General features: G+C 44.3%; 1 protein-coding gene across 3 annotated transcripts; it reads left to right on the top strand.

Annotated features, from left to right (window-relative positions):
• Nucleotides 1-641: 641 nt before the first annotated feature.
• LOC126073474 (glutathione S-transferase Mu 1-like) lies at nucleotides 642-16,218 on the top strand. 3 transcript variants are annotated; one of them, XR_007516768.1, is made up of 9 exons: nucleotides 642-728; nucleotides 1,062-1,137; nucleotides 1,691-1,755; nucleotides 2,022-2,103; nucleotides 2,212-2,312; nucleotides 3,128-3,223; nucleotides 3,311-3,421; nucleotides 5,441-6,565; nucleotides 15,940-16,218. XR_007516768.1 is itself a non-coding variant. In XM_049880162.1 (8 exons), exons 1-8 carry the CDS (start codon nucleotides 693-695, stop codon nucleotides 5,528-5,530), a joined length of 657 nt encoding a protein of 218 aa, XP_049736119.1. In that variant the 5' UTR covers nucleotides 642-692; the 3' UTR covers nucleotides 5,531-8,806. The 3 variants fall into 3 exon arrangements, 1 of the variants encoding a protein (XP_049736119.1); XR_007516769.1 differs by lacking the exon at nucleotides 15,940-16,218 and adding an exon at nucleotides 8,817-9,859 and having other exon boundaries at nucleotides 671-728; XM_049880162.1 differs by lacking the exon at nucleotides 15,940-16,218 and having other exon boundaries at nucleotides 5,441-8,806.
• Nucleotides 16,219-21,107: the final 4,889 nt, after the last annotated feature.

Raw genomic sequence — 21,107 nt, 5'->3', positions numbered from 1 at the left:
GGTCCTTAACAGTCCGTGAAAAGAAAATATGGAGACCACATTTCCTATTCTCTATCCCTTATCGAGGCTGGCAGTACTTTGTTCCTGTCGAGGAGAACCCATCATGGAGCATCAGGACTCTGAGGAGCTTTTCTGACAGACCAGGAGTCCCCGTTCTTTGCCTAGGTTCTGATTTAAACTCCATACGAGGTTGTAGAGCAGCCATACTGTGGCCTGACTCAGGCAACCTGAGCCTCACAGAATCCTGGGGAACTCTGTACAGAGGAGCAAAGACCGAGCAAGGGCCAGAAGAAAGGGAAGCAAGGAGCATTACTCCTCTCCAGTTTCTGGCTTGTCTCCACAAGTGCACCGCGGTCTCTCGTGGACCTAGCAGAGGTCTGAACGCGGGCAGCGGAAGCCACTGAGAGGTTCAGGGGTCCAAACCTCGGCTACCCGAATCTTCGGGGCTGGAGGCAGAAATGGAACTTGCTCCCTCCCGCCCTCTGGGCCCAGCGCCCAGAGCTCTGTTGGCTCTCACGTCCGCGGGCCAGGCGGTGGGTGGGTGGGAGGTGGGGGTGGGGAAATGAGCCGGATCAGCGGGGTGAGGGGCGGGGCCCAGGGTCACAGATCGCCGTTCCCTTCCCCCACAGCCTTTATAAGGCCACCCCCAGCTCCTCTGACGCAGGTTAAGTGAGACTGCAGAAACGTGCACCATGGCCATGACTCTGGGTTACTGGGACATCCGCGGGGTGAGCAAGGAGTCCGCCTCCTCGGGTGGGACAGGGGCTTGGTGGTGAGGAAGTGCTGAGCTTGGGAATCCATACTAGAAGATTCCAGTTTCGGGCTTTGCTGGAGCTGAGCCCCCATCCTGGAGCCCGGGCCCCTGGGGGAGGGGTACTTTAGGTCCTAATGGGTGGGGGGTGAGGTGTAGTGAGAGACATCGAGAGCAAGCTCTGTGGGGCTTTATTGCCTGTGTGAGGGGCGAGGGGGAGGGTGGTGCCTGCTTGCTTGGAAGAGATGAAGTCAGGCAGGCAGGCAGGATCCCACCATCTCTGACCCCTTCCCTGTGCTGCCTCTCCCAGCTGGGGCATGTCATCCGTCTGCTCCTGGAATACACAGACTCAAACTATGAGGAAAAGAGATACACGATTGGAGACGGTAATGGCACCCTCGTGTTGGGCCCTCTGCCAACTATGCTGATTTGGTAACAAGCAGCTGGTGCCCTGGCCACCTGTGGCCCTCCTCTGCCGGGCCTCCGCCAGCTGCATCTGGGACCTGTCCCTTCCCGGGTTTTCTTTGTCCATCTGTGGCGTACCAGCTCAGGATGCTGGAAAGGAATTGCTGCCTCTACCCCTTATCAATAATTGGAATCGACTTCCCCCTTACCAAAACCAAAAACCAAACCTATTGCCTTCCATTGGATTCTGGCTCATAGCGACCCTATAGGATAGAGAAGAACTGCCCCATAGGGTTTCCTAGGAGTGCCTGGTGGATTCAAACTGCTGACCTTTGGGTTAGCGGCCATAGCTCTTAATCACTCTGCACCAGGGTTTCCAGTTCCACCTTAGGACTAACCTTTTGTAAGCCTTACTCTTGGGGGTGAGACTTAGTGGTTCTGTCAGATTCCAGATTTATGAGTCTCTGGGGGTCTTGCAATGACTCTTGGTATGGTTTCTGGAGGTTTGTTTTCATTTCGTTGTTCCCACTATAGCTCCGGACTATGACAGGAGTCATTGGCTGAATGAGAAATTCAAGCTGGGCCTGGACTTTCCCAATGTAGGTACAAGGTGTGGGGGAAAGTGTCTTTCCCTCTATCTCCTTTCCCCAGCCTGATGGTTTTAGGATCGGGTACTTTCTGCTCCACCTGTTTCGTTCCTGGTTCTCTTCACTGCCTTTCCGTGGTGTTCTGTGTTCCAGGTATTTATTTAGTGCATACCATGCGCCAGGCTCTGAGTGTGCTAGGTCCCAGTCTGTCCTTTCACAGGGGATGGGGGTGGTGGGGAGCCTGGTGGTACAGCAAACCTGCCTGTTTGCCACTGCAGCTTCCCTACTTGATTGATGGGCCTCACAAGCTCACCCAGAGCAATGCCATCCTGCGCTACATTGCCCGCAAGCACAACCTGTGTGAGTGAGGGTGGGGGCAGGTGTGGGGGCACAGGAGGCCAGGCGGCCATTCCCTGGGCTTGGCTTTGGTGGGATGCTGAGGGTGAGTGTCTGATATATGGCCTGCAGGTGGGGAGACAGAAGAGGAGAAGATCCGCATGGACATCCTGGAGAACCAGGTTGTGGACACTCGTATGAGTTTTGTCATGCTGTGCTACAACCCTGATTTTGTGAGTTTCCGGTGGTCTGGGCCAGGAGAGGGTTTGGATTGGGAGTCAGGACTCTTGCATTCCCATCTACAGTGCTCCTGTTTGCCCTTTGAATGCCTTAGAGCTAGAGATCCTCCAAGGGGTCCCCTATACTGCTGCTAGAGTGACCATCAAAACCCTAAATCTCATCAGATGAAAACTCTGAATCAATCCACTCTAATTACAAGATAACGCCTAGACTCCCCAGTGTAGAAATTAAGTTTCTAAACACCATGTTTAACTAGTTTTCCCAGTGTCTTTCCCTTGATACTGATAGTATTCTCATAGAGCCCTATTATTAGTCACACAGCATCAGCACAGAGTCTGTTTCTACAGGAATGCCCTCCTCTCCCTTCTTTTTAGCATCTCAAATTCTCCTTATCTTTCAGGAAATTACTCAAGTGTCCTCTCTATTCTTGTGCCACCTCAAAAACTAGAACTTCCGCTTCTTTCTTTGAGCTCTTGTAGCTCTTGTTCCTTTACATATGAGTCTTACACTGGGCCAGAGGCTCACAGCACTTCTGGGTCTGACTGATAGGCAGGTTGGTGGAGATCAGTGGTGATAGATTCCAGTGTTCCTCTGGGCCATCCCATGCCTCTGACAGAGGGAGTTGATACGTAGTCAGGGTCTAATAAATGCTGGTCAGGTTAAGTGGAAGCCTGGGTACTGGCTCAGGGGTAGCATAGGGAGTTTAGCAGCTCTCCCGTGGCCAGCTGGGTCATGGCAGCAGTGGGGGTGCAGCCTCTCTGCCCAGGGAGCAGGATCTGAGGGTGTTGACAGCTGTTTTCTGCTCCAGGAGAAGCTGAAGCCACAGTACTTGGAGGAGCTCCCTGACAAGATGAGGCTTTTCTCAGAGTTCCTGGGGCAGCGGCCGTGGTTTGCAGGGGACAAGGTAAAGGAAGAAGAGATGGGGGACACAGGGTTGTCATTCCTTCCAGGTGATGGAGCTTCTCATCCACTCATCCTTGGCTTTCTCCAGATCACCTTTGTGGATTTCCTTGCTTACGATGTTCTTGACCTGAACCGTGTCTTTGAGCCTAAGTGCCTGGATGCGTTCCCAAACCTGAAGGACTTCATGGCCCACTTTGAGGTGAGGCTCCTGATCCTGCTTCCTCTTTGATGTTTCTTTTTCCTTTTCCATTCTCCATGACACTTTCCTAGTTTTAGAGCTAAAAATAACAATGACTACCATTTCTGGAGCATTTCGTTTGTACCAGGACCTGTGCTAAGCACTTTACATATACTGTGCCAGATTTAATCTGCACAACATTACTATAGGGTAGATGGAATTATCACCCCCATGTTACAGAGAGGAAACTGAGGCTGAGGGGGTAAGGAGTTGGCTGAAGGTCGCAGAGCCAGTAGAGGCTGTGCTGGGCTTCCTTTCAGCTTCTATGGGCAGTGGTCAGTGGCTCTCCTTCTCCTGTGCTGAAAGAGAAAGCTTGGGCCCGTCTCCTGCCTGAGTTTCACAGCCCATGAAATATGGCTGAGGTAGGACTTGAGGAGTATGTATGAAGGTGACAGTAGTAGAACTGCGACAAAGTTGGATCGATAGTTAGCTCCAAAGACACAGACGTTATTTATACTTGACCTCCTGAAAGCTTTGCACCAATCCAATCCATGTTGTGGGCAAGTTCTGAAGGCCTCAGGTCTGTAGAGGTGCTTTGGTTGAATATTTATGTGGGTGCACATGTAAAGAATTTTATCTTAAAACGTTCTATGGAGGGACAGCGTCCTTCCCTTCACTCTTCCGCCCTTTCTGCTTCCCCATTGTCTAAGTTTTTTGCATCTCTGAGATGGGTCAGTAACGTTAACTCATGTTTACCGACAGTCTCCTGTGGATAAGGCACTGGGTCAGGCACAGTGGGGCCTGAAAAGATGGCCCCTGCCCTGGAGTGCACCCTCTGAGCTCAGTTTGGTTGGATAACTACAGCCATAACAGGTGTGGGGCGTGTGGTGCCAGCTGGGTTGTAGGGGAACACAGTGTGGACCCCACCTCATAGCCAGTCATCCTTCACACAAAGGCAACTGTTTTGAGAGCGACCTAATCTACTTGATTACAGATTCGAGAATTTGAGGCAGTCATCCAACAGGGATTTCAGCCTAGAGTTCTTGTTCCTTTACCCCTTCCCATCAAGAGATCTGATTTCTTGGCCACTTCTCATAAAGTTACAGTTCTGGTCCAAGCTGAGCACCTTGGTGATGACACGAGAGCTAAGATGACTGTGAATGTTGGTTGTAGACTGGAACCTGCAGTATACTTGGGCTTGGTCCCACGAGGTTTAGGAAAGTCCAGATGTCTTTGAATCCTTTAAAAATTGTCTATCATGTTATGATAGCCCAAAGCACACACCAGAGTGTCATATGGCCTGGTCCCCTTAGCTACAGTTGAGGTAAATTGGGGGACATGAGACCAGGTTCTTCTATTAGGCTGAAAAGCTTGGACCCTCTCCTGCAAGTGGAATAATTACAGCTTGACCCTGACTGGCATTGCTAGTCTTGCTCCCCCTGTCTACCTGCATCCAGATTTGCTGAGTCATTTCGTGCGATTCTGACCTCTCTTGGAGGCTGCACAGGCATGTTCTGAGCCCCTTTGTCCGGCTCAGGCCACATTCTGTGAGCAAACACTGGGGAAGCTGGCTGGGACCCAGGAGCTTGTCTCTGCAATAAAGAGAAAGTTTGTTCCACTGGGAGTGAGATGTGTTCCTGTCGGGGAGGAGGTGGGATGCAGCAGAAGGAGCCAAGACTGGGGAGAGACAGCCAGCCTGAATTCCAGCCCTGTTGTATGACCTGCTGGGTGTGCAGGAGGAAGGGTAGTTGGGAGGATTTCCTAATCCTATATTATAATCTCTGATGGATATAAAGCACTAAGCATAGTGTAGGGTTTTCAGAGATATGAACTCTTATTAAGATAAGGGATGAAAGGAAGTTGAAAGATTTAACTTACTGGGCCAGGTCCACAGGAAGACAGGCTTATGCCCCAATACTCACTACAGATGGCAGGGCTGTTGTAGGGTCCCGTGAGCTGGACGTGCATGTAGAAGAGTGTGTTAGAGCCACCAGTGGGGCAGCAGACCCTGATCTTGGGCCTTCTTTTTCTCACCCTCAGGGCCTGAAGAGGATCTCTGCCTACATGAAGTCCAGCCGCTTCCTCCCAAGACCTATCTGTACAAATCAAGCCATGTGGGGCTATAAGTAGGGTCTGTAAATCCAGTAGATGGGAGGAGGAGCCAGCCCTGTTCCTGCTGCCCCAGGCTGGGAGAACACCTGCCCTCATCCCCCAGCACCATCCCTCTCCTTCGTTTTCCTCCTTTCTTTCCATTCTCCTCCCCCAAGGACTTATTTGCCTTCTTTTCTCCACCCCAACCTCATCCCATCCAGACCCTTGATAGCCTCAGCTCTCACTTCCCTTCAGCGAAGTGCACCTCATGACCTGTCTTGCCCCTGCAGGGAAGCCAAGCAGACCACCTTTCCCTCAGTGTAGCCTTTGCTCAGAGGAGCTGCCTGGACTCCAGCCTGTAGGGCTCAGCCCTGAGCTCCCTACTCTGCTGGTCCCTGAGAGACCAGTATGGCTGGTGTGTGGGGCCTGCTTCCGTGGTCCCTGCCTCAGCCCTGTCTGATACCCAGGTGGGGGCTGAGCCACACATACTGTGTCTTGTCCTCCTGGCTGCCTGGACTCAGGCCTAGCTCTGGTAGGGGTGGTGGTGGTTGGAGGAGAGGGTGTCTTCCCTTTGTCCTCTGGCATCCAAGGTTGGGGCTGGGTGGATGGTGTCATGTGTATGGGGAGGGTTATAATGTTTCTTGCTCACTTCTGTCTCCTCCTCATGTCCCTCTGTCCCTCACCATAGGGATGTCTACCAAAGGGAGACCCCATCTAAGCCTGATGCCCTCATTAATTCCGCTTTCATCAAGTCCATGAGGACCTGTATGTGTGGTTGTGAGGGTGCCGGGGCAATGGGGAAGGGACTGAGCTGTCCATACGGTGTGGGGTCCTGGGGGACTACCTCCTTTCACCCTCCTGGAAGCTTTCACTGATCCCATAGTAAATCTGAACATCACATATCCCACTGTATTGTAACTGTTGTTTTACCTGTTTTTCTGCCCTACTAGAACATAAATTCATGGAGGAAAGAATCCATGTCTTCCTTGAATTTTTATATCTGATGCCACTCACAGTGTCTGACATGCAGTAAATACTCAATAAAAGTTGGAAATTTGAAACAGTTATCGCCAGGTAAGGGCCTGTAGAACATTACAGTCATGATTGGGATATAAAGGCCTGGAGACAGTTATCTCTGCCACCAAGAAATACAAGAAAGTTCACAAGATTGTAAATCAACATGTCTGGGGGAAGGAGCCACTAGCTCTTTCTAGCTTAAGTGGTGAGAGGCTCTAGCTGCCAGTTGGAAAGCTAGACCTGAGATGGGCAGGGCCTGTTGGCTGGGCCAAAGTGTAGCAGATCTGTGTGGTCAGGAGATGGTGTGGGCATTTCTATCAGGTCATCCGCAGAGGAGCAGGACTCACTGGGGAAACATGTGGTAGAGCACATTCCTCATAACATGGCCGGATTGTGTGGAGTGCGGCCTTGCTGAGTTACAGCCTTCAGACATAGCCCATAGCAGAGAGATGATTTGGAGAAGAGTCTTGTTGGGGTTTGTTCAGATGGTCACTGCCTGAAATGCACTTTCTGTGGTTATTAAATAAAAGGGGAGCAAGAGGAGTAATGTTAAAATAGTGAAGAAGTCAATGATTGATTAAAAAGATAAAACTGGCAAGATAAAAGTTCAGCAAAGCTAGATGTTTATGAACCTGGTAAGATACAAATTAAAAGTTTATTAACCTTTAAAATTTATGAACTTAAAGTCAGACAGGATAAAAATACAAGCGAATAAAGTAATAGAAGTTAGGGCTGAAAACTATATATACAGTTTCTAAACATTGTGGTCAAATTATAATGTAAAAGATGAAAACATAGATTTCACAGTCTGGGGTGGAAGTAGCACATCTATGTGCTTCACACAGAGGCAGCCAATAAAATGGGTGTATCAGGGCCAGGATCTAGCAGAGGTTCTGAGACCTGGGGCTTCTTGGGGCTCCCCCAGTGCTCACATCCCATTAGTGTGTCACTCCTTCTAAGTGGGGAAAGGGGGAATCGTTTCCTGAGAGCATGGCTGCCTTATGGTGTCTCCTACATTGATCTTTTGTCTCTCATCGTTAATTACAAGTTCAATGTTGAATATTCCCTGTTATCAATATATTAGTTAAAGAAAGATTAAGCTGAAAAACCCGAAGAACACAACTTATAGAAAGAAGCTGATTTTTCGTTCATGTAATAGATCCATGGGGAGCAGTCCAGATTGGTGGGGCAGCTGTGCTCCATGAAGTTATTCAGGGCCTCAGGCTTGCTCCATCTGTGGGTCTGCCATCCCCTAGGGTGCTTTCTCATTTCCTTGGTTGAGTTTTATCATGAGTTTGGGGAGGAAACAAAAGAAAAAAGCCCTACAAAGCACTTTTCTGTCACACAAGTGAGGTGGAACAGGTCTCCCTGGGATTGTTCATTGTCACACCCCTAATCAGATCTGGTTTTTCCTAATGGACTCCACTTGGTGGTGTGGTTTCATCAGCCCCTCACTAAAGCATGGTCCTCCCCAAAATGTCCAGGTAGCCACCTGCATTCCCTATATTCTTCCAGTTTACTTCCCACTGGAAACAATTTTGGAAGGAAGCAGGTAGGGTTTAGGTCACAGCTCAAAAAGAATACCTGTGAATACAACTGGAAACATTTCATCATAGAAGATAAAATATAGGCTTATCTAATAAATCGAAATTTCTTTCTAACTTCTAAAGCAATGTGAACCTTACCTTGTTTGTTCTAGTCCTAGCCCTCTGAACCCTTGAAAACAGCCCCTGCAATTAACCTCAGGTTGGCTGTCTCCACCTCTGGTCACACAGCAGCACCTATTCATTTAAAATTCAAATATTCCCACATCCATTTAACCTCTTGTTCTGGGTTTAAGTAGTTGTCCCCTAATTTGCTTTCTTTTTTTAGTTTCTGTTACACAAATAGTGCATGAATACATGTTGTCGTTGGGTGCTATTGAGTCGATTCTGACTCACAGAGGCCCCTTGAGACAGAGTAAAACTGCCCCGTAGGGTTTTCTAGGGTCACTATGCGTCAGAATCGACTCGATGGTAATGGGTTTGGGTTTTTTGGGTCATCTTTATGGAAGCAGTTTGCCAGGTCTTTCTCCCTCAGAGCCACTGGGTGAGGTTGAACCTTTTGGTTACCAGCCAGGTGCTTTACTGTTGGGCCACCAGAGCTCTTTGTCTTGTTAAAAAAGAAAACATGAATATATACCTCTTAATAAAAAATCAATCAAAAGCACTGGGCACATCTGCTGCCAAAGACCTTTTTAAAGTGTTAAAAAGCAAAGATGTCACCTTGAAGGCCAAGGTGTGCCTAACCCAAGCTATGGTGTTTTCAGTTACCTCATATGTATGTGGAAGCTGGACAATGACTAAGGAAGACCAAAGAATTGAAGTGTTTGAATGATGGTGTCAGCGAAGAATACTGAATATACTATGGACTGCCAGAAGAATGAACACATCTGTCTTGGAAGACGTACAGCCAGAACGCTCCTTAGAAGCAAGGGGGTGAGACTTAGTCTCACATACTTTGGATGTGTTACCAGGAGGGATCAGTCCCTGAAGGAGATCATGCTTTGTCAAGTAGAGGGTCAGTGAAAAAGAGAAAGACTCTTAATGAGATGGGCTGACACAGCAGTTGCAATAATGGGCTCAAGCATACCAACAGTTGTGAGGTGGCGCAGGACTGGGCAGTGTTTCATTCTGTTGTACAGAGGGTCACTGTGAGTCGGAACCAACTTGATGGCACCTAACAACAACAACAAAATTAAAAAACCTGTCTTTATCTGTAAAGTCCCCTTTTCCTTCCACCCTGAAGCACGAACTTTTTTCCAATTGCCTGTAGGAGACCTTGTCATCAGTTTGTGTGTCCTTCAGCCTTTTTCTGTGTATTCACATACACACGTGTGTCTGTAGAAAGTAGACTTACTTTTTAGATGCCCTAATCAAAACATGAAAGATACCATACTGTACGTACTAATCTGCAACTTAATTTAAATAACTGTGAATTCCTTAGTGTGTATATACCTCTTTTGGTGTACGGCTGAGATTTTATAGATTGGAATTGTTATGTCATAGGATATGATTTAAATTTTAGAATATACAAATTGTCCTCCATTGGAGCTATACCAGTTTACAGGCTTACTAGCAGGAAATGCGTATCACTTTCTCAAACCTTGCCAACACTTTATCACTTGATTCATATTTGTTCATCTGGTGAACTACGGAATCACACTGGTGTAATCTGCAGTTCCTTGGATTATAGTTAAATATTTTCATCCTTTTTTGTTATACATATTTCTAGTTCTCTAAGTTGTTCATAGATTTTGTCCATTTTTCTTCTGAGTTGTTTTAACGACTGATAAGAACTCTTTGGTTTCATTGTCTCTTTGTCACCTGTCTTAATTTGCTTATTTATTCCTTATTATAGGAAGGTTTTGATTTTGATACTGTTCAATTTGTAAAAATTTCTCTTTGTGGCTTTTTGTTTTGATATCTTATTAGAGGAACTGTCCCTTAGCTTACAATCACAAACATTCTTAAACTTTCATTATCATTTCTATAGCTTTATGCTTAATATTGTGTTTAAATTCCAGATGAATTAGTTCTAGTGGATAGTGTGAGGTAGTGCTCTCTTATGTTTAATTGTTAAGAATTATCCTAGCTCTACTTTTGGCTAGCCCACTATTTGGAAATACTGCCTTTGTCCTACTAAATTTTCATATATATACAGGTCTGTTTCTCAACTCCAGTTCATCGGTACCTTTAGTACACAGAGCTTTAACTGATCCCTTCTCGTACTTTCTACAGGGCCTCCAGTCACCTTTGACATACCTTCTCTCTGCAGCTGTTCAATCTCATCTTTATTTCAAGTACCTGCTCTCCAGGCTTGGGCATGAATCTTTCCAGCCTTGAACACAGCTGGGGAGCAGGGGGTATGAATGGTGGAAAGACTGCATTCATATCTTCATAACCCTCCACATATCCTTAGTGTCCTTTGACTTCTACTCTTAACTGCAATTCAGCTAGACACCAGTTGTCTATGTACTATTTATTGTAAAAGAGCAGAGAAGACAGAGGACAAGGCCCCCTTAGGGACAGGATGGAACAAAAGAAGCAGCGTGACTCTGCCTCCTGCTCAGCATTTCCTCTTGTTGCCCCACTGGACCATCTTGTTGATGGGCATCTTTAAGAAGTGGTCAGACTACATGTACACAGGTATTTTCTCCAAAGCCTGAAGGGAAAGCACACCAAACCTGATAAAGACCCGAACCCAGTCCAACAGAATCAGACCAAAACTACAACATTCACATGCTGCCTGCCTCCACCTACCCCCATTTCTGGTAGACAGAGCCTTTGGGGTGAAAGAAGTCAGGACTTTACCAAGACTTAAAGGCTTAGAGGTGTCCCACCCTTGGTTCCTTTAGGCAAAGGCTGGTGTTGGGCAATAATCTACCAAACTGGGGGTCCCACAGGGCCCAGGGGAGCTTGTGAGTGTTTTGTAAGAGAAAGGTACAGGGAGCCTCACCTCAAAATGGCACATAAAATCTTTCAGGTTTGGAAACTCATCCAGGAACCTGGGCTCAAACATGCGATTCTGATCTAAGACATCATAGGTAAGAAAGTCCACAGAGGTGAGCTAGAAGAAGGACAAAAAGATGATGAGGTCTGGGGAGTTCATAAACAGTTGCAGAGATAGAGAGATGTCCTCTCCTTTCCCTTCTTCCTACCTTCTCCCCTGCAAACCAGGACAACTTCCCAGGAATAAGGAGAAATGTTTCAATTTTCCAGGTAGCTGTTCCAAGTTCTCAGGATTCAACTTTTCCTGGGAGAGAGTGAAGATGAAAGAGACTGGAAGAGATAGAACGAAAGGAGGAGGGAGAGGAAGGAGAGGAGGGAAAGGGAAACAGGAAGTAATAGAAACGCTGTCATCATCTTCATTGCTAATTGAGGCAGGGGCAAGTGATGGACCATTAGCAGCTCCTTCTCAGGGTGGCTTCCTCTGACTGCCTTCAGGTGGGGGTGGCAGGATGGAACACAAGGGTTTGAAAAGGGGGAGGGACCAACACTAGAGTTACAACACTACAAACCCAAAATCAAGAGTTGTTTCGTATTCTTACTGACAGACTGGGTTGGAAGCAGCAGCAGAGTGAAGAGTACATCACCCTTCTTTCCCTAAGTGTTACTTTTCCCGATTTCCATTCATTTCTTGGTGTAGTCCAGGTATTTGGAATGTTTTGGAAACAACCGACACCAAACCCATTGCCGCTGAGTCAATTCCAAATCGAAGTGACCGTATAGGATAGAGTAGAACTGCCCCATAGGGTTTCCACTGCTGTAATCTTTAGAGAAGCTGACTCACACATCTACTGTTGGGTTCAAACTGCCAAATTTTAGGTTCGAGGCCAAGCGCTTTAACCACTTTGCTACTAGGGCTCCTTTTTGGAAACAAAGTTGTTTCTAGTCCACAAAAATCCTAGAAAACTGGATGATAAAATAAAAACATACCAAAATTTTTAGCTGCGTTGCTGTTGCCTAAAGAAACGGCTTTGATAAAGTAGAGCATCATTCAATGTGCAAAGACCCCGAATTTCTCAGTAGTGCTCTAGTTGACTGCTACGGTAAATGAGCTGCTTTAACCTACATAATTGCTTCTATAATCACACAGAAAGCACAGGCCTTTGAGGAATTCAGAGGGCCTATTACTAACTGTCTGAGACAAGCCCTGATTTGAAAAAGTGGAAAAATTCTGAAGTGGTAAATATTATGATGCCTTTGTATAAGGTAATACTGGGTGCTCTCAGGATGGTTGATGCATAATGCCAAATAATTATAAATGCTATTTTGCGAAGAGTTCTTCATGGTATTACCTAGAATAGGACAGATATACTGGCAACAATATTACACCAACATGGGTGGGGTAGTTTTATAGGAATTGGCAAAAAGTGAAAGCAACTCAAATGTGTATCAACTGATGACTCAATAAACATGTGGTAGATCCATACCAAACCATACCCATTGCTGTTGAGTAGATTCTGACTCATAGCAACCCTGTAGGACAGAGTAGAACTGCCCCATAGAGTTTCCAAGGAGCACCTAGTGGATTCGAACTGCCAACCTTTTGGTTAGCAGCCATAGCACTTAACCACTATGCCACCAGACTTTCTAGATCCATACAGTGGAATATTATTAGCCATAAAAAGGAATAAAGTACTGATATTTGCTACAACAAGAACTTTGAAAACACGTGAAAGAAGACAGTCACAAGAGACCGCATATCATATGATTACACTTATATGAAGTGTTCTGAATTGGGAAATCCACACAGACAGAAAGTAGATTAGTGGTTGCCTCAGGTCGTCGTTCAAACGGAACAAGGCCTGATTAGCTATAAAGATGATGGCAGCACTTCTATTACTTTTCCTCCTTCCTCTTCTTCTTAGTGTAAAATCAACAGAGGCCTGTGGAAGGGTTATAGCCTTTCATCTTACTGATACGATTTGTATACTGGACAAGTAATCCCCAAAATTGAACTACGAGGGGGAATGCAGCATTAGGATTGGAGGAAGACCATTATCAACCTATGATGTGCAGATGACACAACCTTGCTTACCAAAAGTGAAGATGACTTGAAGCACCTACTGATGAAGGTCAAAGACTATAGTCTTCAATATGGATTACACCTGAACATAAAACAAAAACCCTTGAAACTTATCTGATGACATCATAATAAAATGGTGAAGAAAATGAAGTTGTCAAGGATTTCATTCTTCTTGGATCAGTAATCAACGCCCATGGAAGCAGCAGTCAGGAAATCAAACGACGTATTGCATTGAGAAAATCTACTGCAAGAGACGTCTTTTAAGTGTTAAACAGCAAAGATATCACTTTGATGACTAAGGTTTACCTGACCCAAGCCATGGTCTTTTCAGTCACCTCATATGCATGCAAAAGCTGGTGTCTTAGTTAATCTAGTGCTGCTATAATAGAAATACCAGAAGTGGATGGCTTTAACAAAGAGAAGTTTCTTTTCTCATGATTTAGGAGGCTAGAAGTCCAAATTCCAGGTGCCAGCTTTTGGGGAAGGCTTTCTGTCCCTGTTGGTTCTGGGGGAAGTTCTTTGTTATCAGTTTTCCCCTGGCCTAGGAGCTTTTCAGTGCAAGAACTCCAGGTCCAAAGGACAAGTTCTTCTTCTGGCACTACTTTCTTGGTGGTATGTGGTCCCTCTCCCCTTTGCTTGATTTTCTTCTGTATCTCAAAAGAGACTGACTCAATCTACAGGATTCAATCCTGTAGATTGAATCCTGCCTTATTAATATAACTGTCTCTAATCCTGCCTCATTAATGTCATAGAGGTTAGGATTTACAACACATAGGATGATCACATCAGATTAGAAAATGGTGGACAGCCACACAACACTGGGAACCATGGCCTAGCCAAGTTGATATGAATTTTTTTTAATTAATTTTTATTGTGCTTTAAGTGAAAGTTTACAAATCAGGTGAGTCTCTCATACAGAAATTTACATACACCTTGCTATACACTCCAAATTTCTCTCCCTCTAATGAGATTTTTTTTTTTTTTTTTTTTTTAATGAGATAGCACTGTCCTTCCCTCCACAACTTGGGTTGTCCATTTGGGCAGCTTCTGGCCCCCTCTCCCCTCTCATCTCCCCTACAGGCAGGAGATGCCAACATAGTGTCATATGTCTCCTTGATCCAAGAAGCTCGTTCTTCACCAGTATCATTTTCCATCCCATATTCCAGTCCAATCCCTGTCTGAAGAGTTGGCTACGGGAATGGACCCTGCCTTGGGCTAATAGAAGGTCTGGGGATCATGGCCTCCGGGGTCCCTCTGGTCTCAGTCTGACCATTAAGTCTGGTCTTTTTATGAGAATTTGGGATCTGCATCCCACTGCTCTCCTGCTCCCTCAGGGGTTCTCTGTTGTGTTCCCTGTTAGGGCAGTCATGGGTTGTAGCTGGGCACCATCTAGTTCTTAGGGTCTCAGGGTGATGTAGTCTCTAGTTCATGTAGCCCTTTTTGTCTCTTGGGCTCATAATTACCTTGTGAGCTTGGTGTTCTTCATTGTCCTTTGATCCAGGTGGGTTGAGACCAATTGATGCACCTTAGATGGCTGCTTGCTAGTGTTTAAGACCCCAGATGCCACTCTTCAAAGTGGGATGCAGAATGTTTTCTTAATAGATTTTATTATGCCAATTGACTTAGATGTCCCCTGAAACCACGGTCCCCAGACCCCTGCCCCTGCTACACTGGCCTTTGAAGCATTCAGTTTATTCAGGAAACTTCTTTGCTTTTGGTTTAGTCCAGTTGTGTTGACCTCTCCTGTATTGTGTGTTATCTTTCCCTTCACCTAAAATAAAACTTGTCTACTATCTAATTAGTGAAGACCCTTCCCCCTCCCTCCCACTTCTCATAACCATCAAAGAATATTTTCTTCTCTGTTTAAGCTATTTCTCCAGTTCTTATAATAATAATGGTCTTATACAATATCTGTCCTTTTGCAACTGACTTATTTCACTTGGCATAATGTCTTCCAGATTTCTCCATGTTATGAAATGTTTCATGGATTCATCATTGTTCCATATCGATGCATAGTATTCCATTGAGTGAATATACCATAGTTTATTTATCCATTCATCTGTTGATGGGCAACTTGGTTGCTTCCAACTTTTTGCTATTGTAAACAGTGCTGCAGTGAACATGGGTGTGCATATATCTGTTCGTGTAAAGGCTCTTATTTCTCTAGGATATATTCAAGGAGTGGGATCATATGGTAGTTCCGTTTCTAGTTTTTTAAGGAAATGCCTAGTCGATTTCCAAAGTGGTTGTACCATTTTATATTCCCACCAGCAGTGTATAAGTGTTCCAGTCTCTCCACAACCTCTCCAACATTTATTATTTTGTGTTTTTTGGATTAATGCCAGCCTTGTTGGAGTGAGAGGCAATCTCATTGTAGTTTTCACTTGTATTTCTCTAATGGCTAATGATCGTGAGCATTTCCTCATGTATCTCTTAGCAGCCTGAATGCCTTCTTTCATGAAGTGCCTGTTCATTGATATGAATTTTGAGCGGGCACAATTCAATGTGTAAGAGCTGGACAATAAAAAAAGAAGATTGAAGAAGTGATACATTTTGATCTTTGGCAAAAATATGGAATATACTGTGGGCTATCCAGAGGAAGAAAAAAAGGTGCCTTTTGATGAGCATAAGTGTTTATAATGTTTAGAAGATCCTAGTTATCTAGGTTATCTTGTGGCGTTTGTGTGTTGTTGGTTGTGGTTTGTATCCTGTTAATGCCGTGTTTTAGAGCCTCAAGCATCAATCCTATTTTTTCTTCTACGGTCTTCATAGTTTTTGGCTTTATATTTAGGTCTTTGATCCATTTTGAGTTAGTTTTTGTATATGGTGTGAGATATGGGTTCTGTTTCATTTTTTTGCAGATGGACATCCAGTTCTGCCAGCACCATTTATGAAAAAGACTGTCTTTTCCTCATCTGATGTACTTTGGGCCCTTGTTGAAGATCAGCTGACCATAGGTGGATGGATTTACATATGAGTTCTCAATTCTGTTCCATTGGTCAATGTATCTGTTGTTGTACCAGTACCTGGCTGTTTTGACTACCGAAGCTGTATAGTAGGTTCTGCGGTTAGTAGTAGAGTCCTCCTACTTTATTCTTCTTCTTCAATAGTGCTTTACTTATCTGGGGCTTCTTCCCTTTCCATATAAAATTAATTATAAGTTTTTCCATCTCTTTAAAGAATGTTGTTGGTATTGGGATTTGGATTGGATTCTATGTATAAATCACTTTGGGTAGAATTGTCATTTTCACAGTGTTGAGTCTACTTATCCATGAGCATGGTATGTTTTTCCATTTATGTAGATCTTGTTTTTGGTTTTACCACATCAAGAATTTTTATACATCTCACTTTAAAAATATTACCTTAGTCAATTTGTATGAAGAAGAAAAGATTTGTGTCAATCTAGAAGTTGATGTTTAGAAAATTTGTAGTCTAATGACTTCTTCTAAATTTGTCCTTCCTTCCTCTGCAACTTCTCTGATGTGAAAACTGTTTGCCTTTGTTTACTCTGCCTGTTAAATACCTCGGTGTTCTTCCTGCAAAGCAGAACATGTTCTCCATCTGTTTGAATGCCACATGTTTCTTCATTTCATGAAATGAAATTATTCCTTCAATAAAATTTTTGTTTTAATTTTTATTGTAGCATTGGTCTAGTGCCTTCATGAGGACATTATTGGTGGCCATGAAGGGACCCAAATGATTTTACCTCTGCAGCATCCAGAGAAGTGAGCAAATGCCTCTTGGTCCTGGCTGCTTTTTGCAAGATCCCAAGAACTGTGGCAGGTAAACACCTCTTGGGTCTGATCCCCACTTACTCTGTGTAGAGACACCCTGAACTTCTTTTTGAAGGACTTTTCTTCCTCTTTTCTCTTTGTCTTTTTAAATGGAACATAAGTCCCTTTGTTTTAAGTACTTATGGTCATTGCTTACGGTCCTCAGAACTGTGAGGAGCCAAATTTACAAGCTCTGTGACACTCCTTTGTCAGGGACATTAACTGATTCTGAGAAGCTGAGAGCTCTGATGTTTGTTTGAAAAGCTTCTGAAGCTAACCTTACACTGCCTCTGGAAATATGGGACATGCCAAATCTAAGAACAGTACTGAGCTCCTCTCAGGGCTCCCTCTCATTATATGAATAAGCATTATGGTTCTTGCTTATTTTTGTCTGCCTGGCATGATTTGATGAAAGACAATTTGCATGAGTGGCCGCTTCACAGGACCTTTGAACTTTCTAAATAACTTACTTGTGCAGTGAATTAGAACAAAAAGCGTCCCAAATTAAAAAATTTCAATGACTTTTTTTTGATTGGCAGCTTGAAGCCTCTAAATGACATTAACAAAGTAAAATAAATTATTTGCAGAATTCTGTATCTAAATTGGCTCAACAGAGTAAAGAATTGCAGGATTCAGTTTCTGAATTAACTAAGAAAGATAAAGAATTAGAAATCCAGAGCTCTGGTGTACTTACCGACCCCCCCCACGTAGCTCTCTCTGCCCCTCTTCTGGCAGCTGTTTCTCCGTACCCTCCTCTGACACCCTCCGCACCCTCCTCTGACACCCTCCGCTGTAATTTCCTCTGCCTGCCTGTCGGCAGCCTCTTCTTTGTATCCTCCTCTGCCTCTTTATTTGTCTGGAAACTCTGTCTGAACATCCTTTCTTCTCAGGAGGAGATGCTACTAAAGATTCAAAGCCAGAAAGAGGGTCTAATAAAGATTCAAACCCAAAAAACCTCACATTAGAAAGGTCAAAATGAGAGAGTCCAAAAGAATGCACAGAACGGCTTTTAGAAGAACCTGTAGAGAGCTATTCTCGTGAAACTACTAGTACATTCACACCCACCAAAGAGGAGGTTTTAAAACATCAGTAATTAGTTCAATCTAATGAAATCAAAACATGGCAAAAGTCAGGCTGTTTTCGAGACCCTGACCCTAAGCTGTGGTTAGGACTCAATGGTCAACTTTGCATTTGAAGGATTCCAGCTAGATTTGACTCAGCCTACAATCCATCACTAAGCTTCCACATCAAGAATGTTTACCACCAGCCTGATTCCAGAAGAACTAGATGGTGCCCGGCTACCACCACCAGCAAATCTGACAGAGATCACAATAGAGGGTTCCAGACAGAGTGGGAGAAAAATGTAGAACGAAATTCAAATTCACAAAAAAAGACCAGACTTACTGTTCTAGCAGAGACTGGAAGAACCCCTGAGACTATGGACCCCAGATGTCCTTTTAACTCAGAACTTGAAGTAGTGAAAATGCATTTTTTCAGTGTTTTAATATTAGAGAGAGAATATATTTTCTCATTTGTTTTAGTATAGCTATATAAGCTGTGATTAATCTCTAGTCCTTGGAAAATGGCACAGGTTCTGTTCAAAATATAGGTGAGCAGCCTGTTCCACTCTTAAACATAACAAACACCCTAATACCTTACAACATGTTTTCCCCTATTGAAAATAGGTGATTGAGAGCTTGACATGACTAATGCCATAGTGATGCTCTAAGTAATCTCTAAACATTTTTTAATTGCACCAGCTGCACCAGTCTCTTCCAAAGGGGTGTGGAGCTATCTCAGCTCCTGTGGCCTTGGTCTCTTTTCTTCTTTCTTTGTTCTCTTGAGAAATGGCCTTCAGCCTGCAAACCAACAGGAAGGCTTTCTCTCTTGCTCCCTATCTCAGCCACAGTGGACTTGGCAAAACAGCTCCAGTAGCCGAGAGATTCTTATGAGTGTTTTTCAGCCTGTTACAAATATACTGATTAGAGTCCAGATGCCTGACATGTTTATCTTTAGTTTAATAAAGAGTTTTTGTAGTTGTTTTGTGATGTCTAGGACCATCTGTGGACTACGTGCTCAAAACATTAGGTAACCTTGATCTTTCCCATATAAAACCCTCCCATCAACCCTTTAGGGCAGACAGAATTTGGGAGGAATTCAATCCCCTCTGTCTCTTGAATACCAGTATTTAATAAAGCCTTCTTACTGCTTACCTCCTCCTGTCTCAGTATTGGCTTTGCGGCAGGCGGCTCGAACCCGCAATTTGCGGTAACAAACTGAAGCCGCTCCCAAAGTTCACCCTTCAGCCAAAGATTAGACAGGTCTTTAAAACAAACAATAACACACTGAGGAATGTGCTTCTTAGTTCAATCATGTATAGAAGACCAAAGGCAATACGTGCTCAAAAGCAATGGACAAGAAGGCAGGAAGAGACAAGAAAAATGGACGGAATGAAACAAGGAGTTGGGTTGTGGGAAGGACACATCACGGGGATTGCGACCAATGTCACAAAAAGATTGGGGCATAAATAGTTGAATGAGAAACTAATTTTCTCTCTAAAATCTCACCTAAAACACAATAAAAAGAATTAAGTAATAGACTGACTTGTAAAATAAACACTATCACCTGTGAATACTATGGTCCCTTAAATGAATCAACCACATGAAACCATAAAACATTTACCACAAAACAAAGATGAGAAGCTAAGGAGGGGCAAGAAAGCTAGATTAATGGAAACAGACAGAACAAAAAATGGGAATAATGAGGATGCTGATACTTGTGAAAAATGTAATCAATGTTAAGGAACCAGATGTATAAAAATTGTTAAATGGCAACCTAATTTGTTGTGTAAACTTTCACCTAAAACACAATAAAAAATTTTTTACATGCATTTCTCTTTAGAAATACTGCCTTAGTCAAACTGTGTCAAGAATGAAAGATTTATGTTAGGCTAGAAATTGATATTAAGAAAGTTTATAGTCTAAGAACTGCTTGTACATTTCTCCCTCCTTCCCCTGCAACCTCTTTGACGTGAAAACTGTTTGCCTTTGTTTATTTTGCCTGTTAAATACCCTCACTGTTCTCCTTGCAAAGCAGAGCACTGCTGCAGTCTGTTTGAATGCCACGTGTTTCTGCGTTTTGCAAAATGAAATTATTCCTTCAATAAAATTTTGTTTTAATTTCTGTAGGAGTGTGGATTTAGTGCCTTCACTAGGATATTCTAAAATTGATTGTGACGATGGCCGCAGACTCTGTTAATACACTAGAAACCACTGAATTGTACGCTTTCAATTGTTGAACTTTATTGTATGAGGATTATACCTCAATGAAGCTGTTAAAAAAAAAAAAAAGGTACCAGTGACTTGGAGAAGTCCCTCTGTTCTTGGTCATGGCGCCTTAAGGAAACATCTCCTGTAGGATCCCAAAGGAGATGCTGCATTACAGTGAATAATATTCACCTGGGGGAAAAAAGTCTGCTTCCTGGGATAATTTCTCAAACACTTTTCTGTGGAGATGTTTTAAGATCCACCTAAATTAGGAATGCCTCCCCTTCCTGGGCCAGGCCATACTTGGATTCTGTTAATGACAGTGTGAGGGGCATTATGGGACTCCACACAAGAGACCGAGCCACAAGCCTTCCTGTCTCCCTTGATTCCTAGACTGTGCCTGCGCTGACCCTGCCCTCTGCCTGCACCTGGAGTTCTCCATCACCCGGTGATCCAGGCCCCAGAGCTGGCTCAGCTCACGGGGGTGTGAGGAGCCTAGTACCTGTACCCAGGCCCCTGCAGGAAAGCCTGGGCTAATGCTGAGGTGGAGGGGAGGTGTCCTGACCATCTATCGCTTTTCTTAGGACAGGGACGAAGGGCTACAGGCCACAGCCACTCACGGTTCCCTTCCTCCTACCTGGTCTCTGAGCCACAGCTTTCTGCCTCTTTCATGGAAACACATTAACAGCAAGAAACACTTAAAAAGTTTCAGGCTCTTTGTTGCTGACCTGTAATATACAACCTGGGAAGGGACACACCTGTCCTAAGTGCTTTCGTAAGAATCATAAACAATACCCAAACCTCCCCAAAAAACAAAAACAAAAAAACTGTTGCTCTCCAGTCAATGTCAACTCATAGCGACCGTACAGGATACAGTACTACTGCCCCACAGGGTTTCCAAAGAGTGCCTGGTGGATCTGAACTGCTGACCTTTTGGTTGTCAGCCAAGCTCTTAACTGCTGCATAAATAGGCTGCTAATCCTAACTGCT

This window comes from Elephas maximus, chromosome 3, assembly GCF_024166365.1.
Source record: "Elephas maximus indicus isolate mEleMax1 chromosome 3, mEleMax1 primary haplotype, whole genome shotgun sequence".
NCBI lineage: Eukaryota > Metazoa > Chordata > Mammalia > Proboscidea > Elephantidae > Elephas > Elephas maximus.
This window is presented reverse-complemented; position numbering and strand designations above follow the sequence as displayed.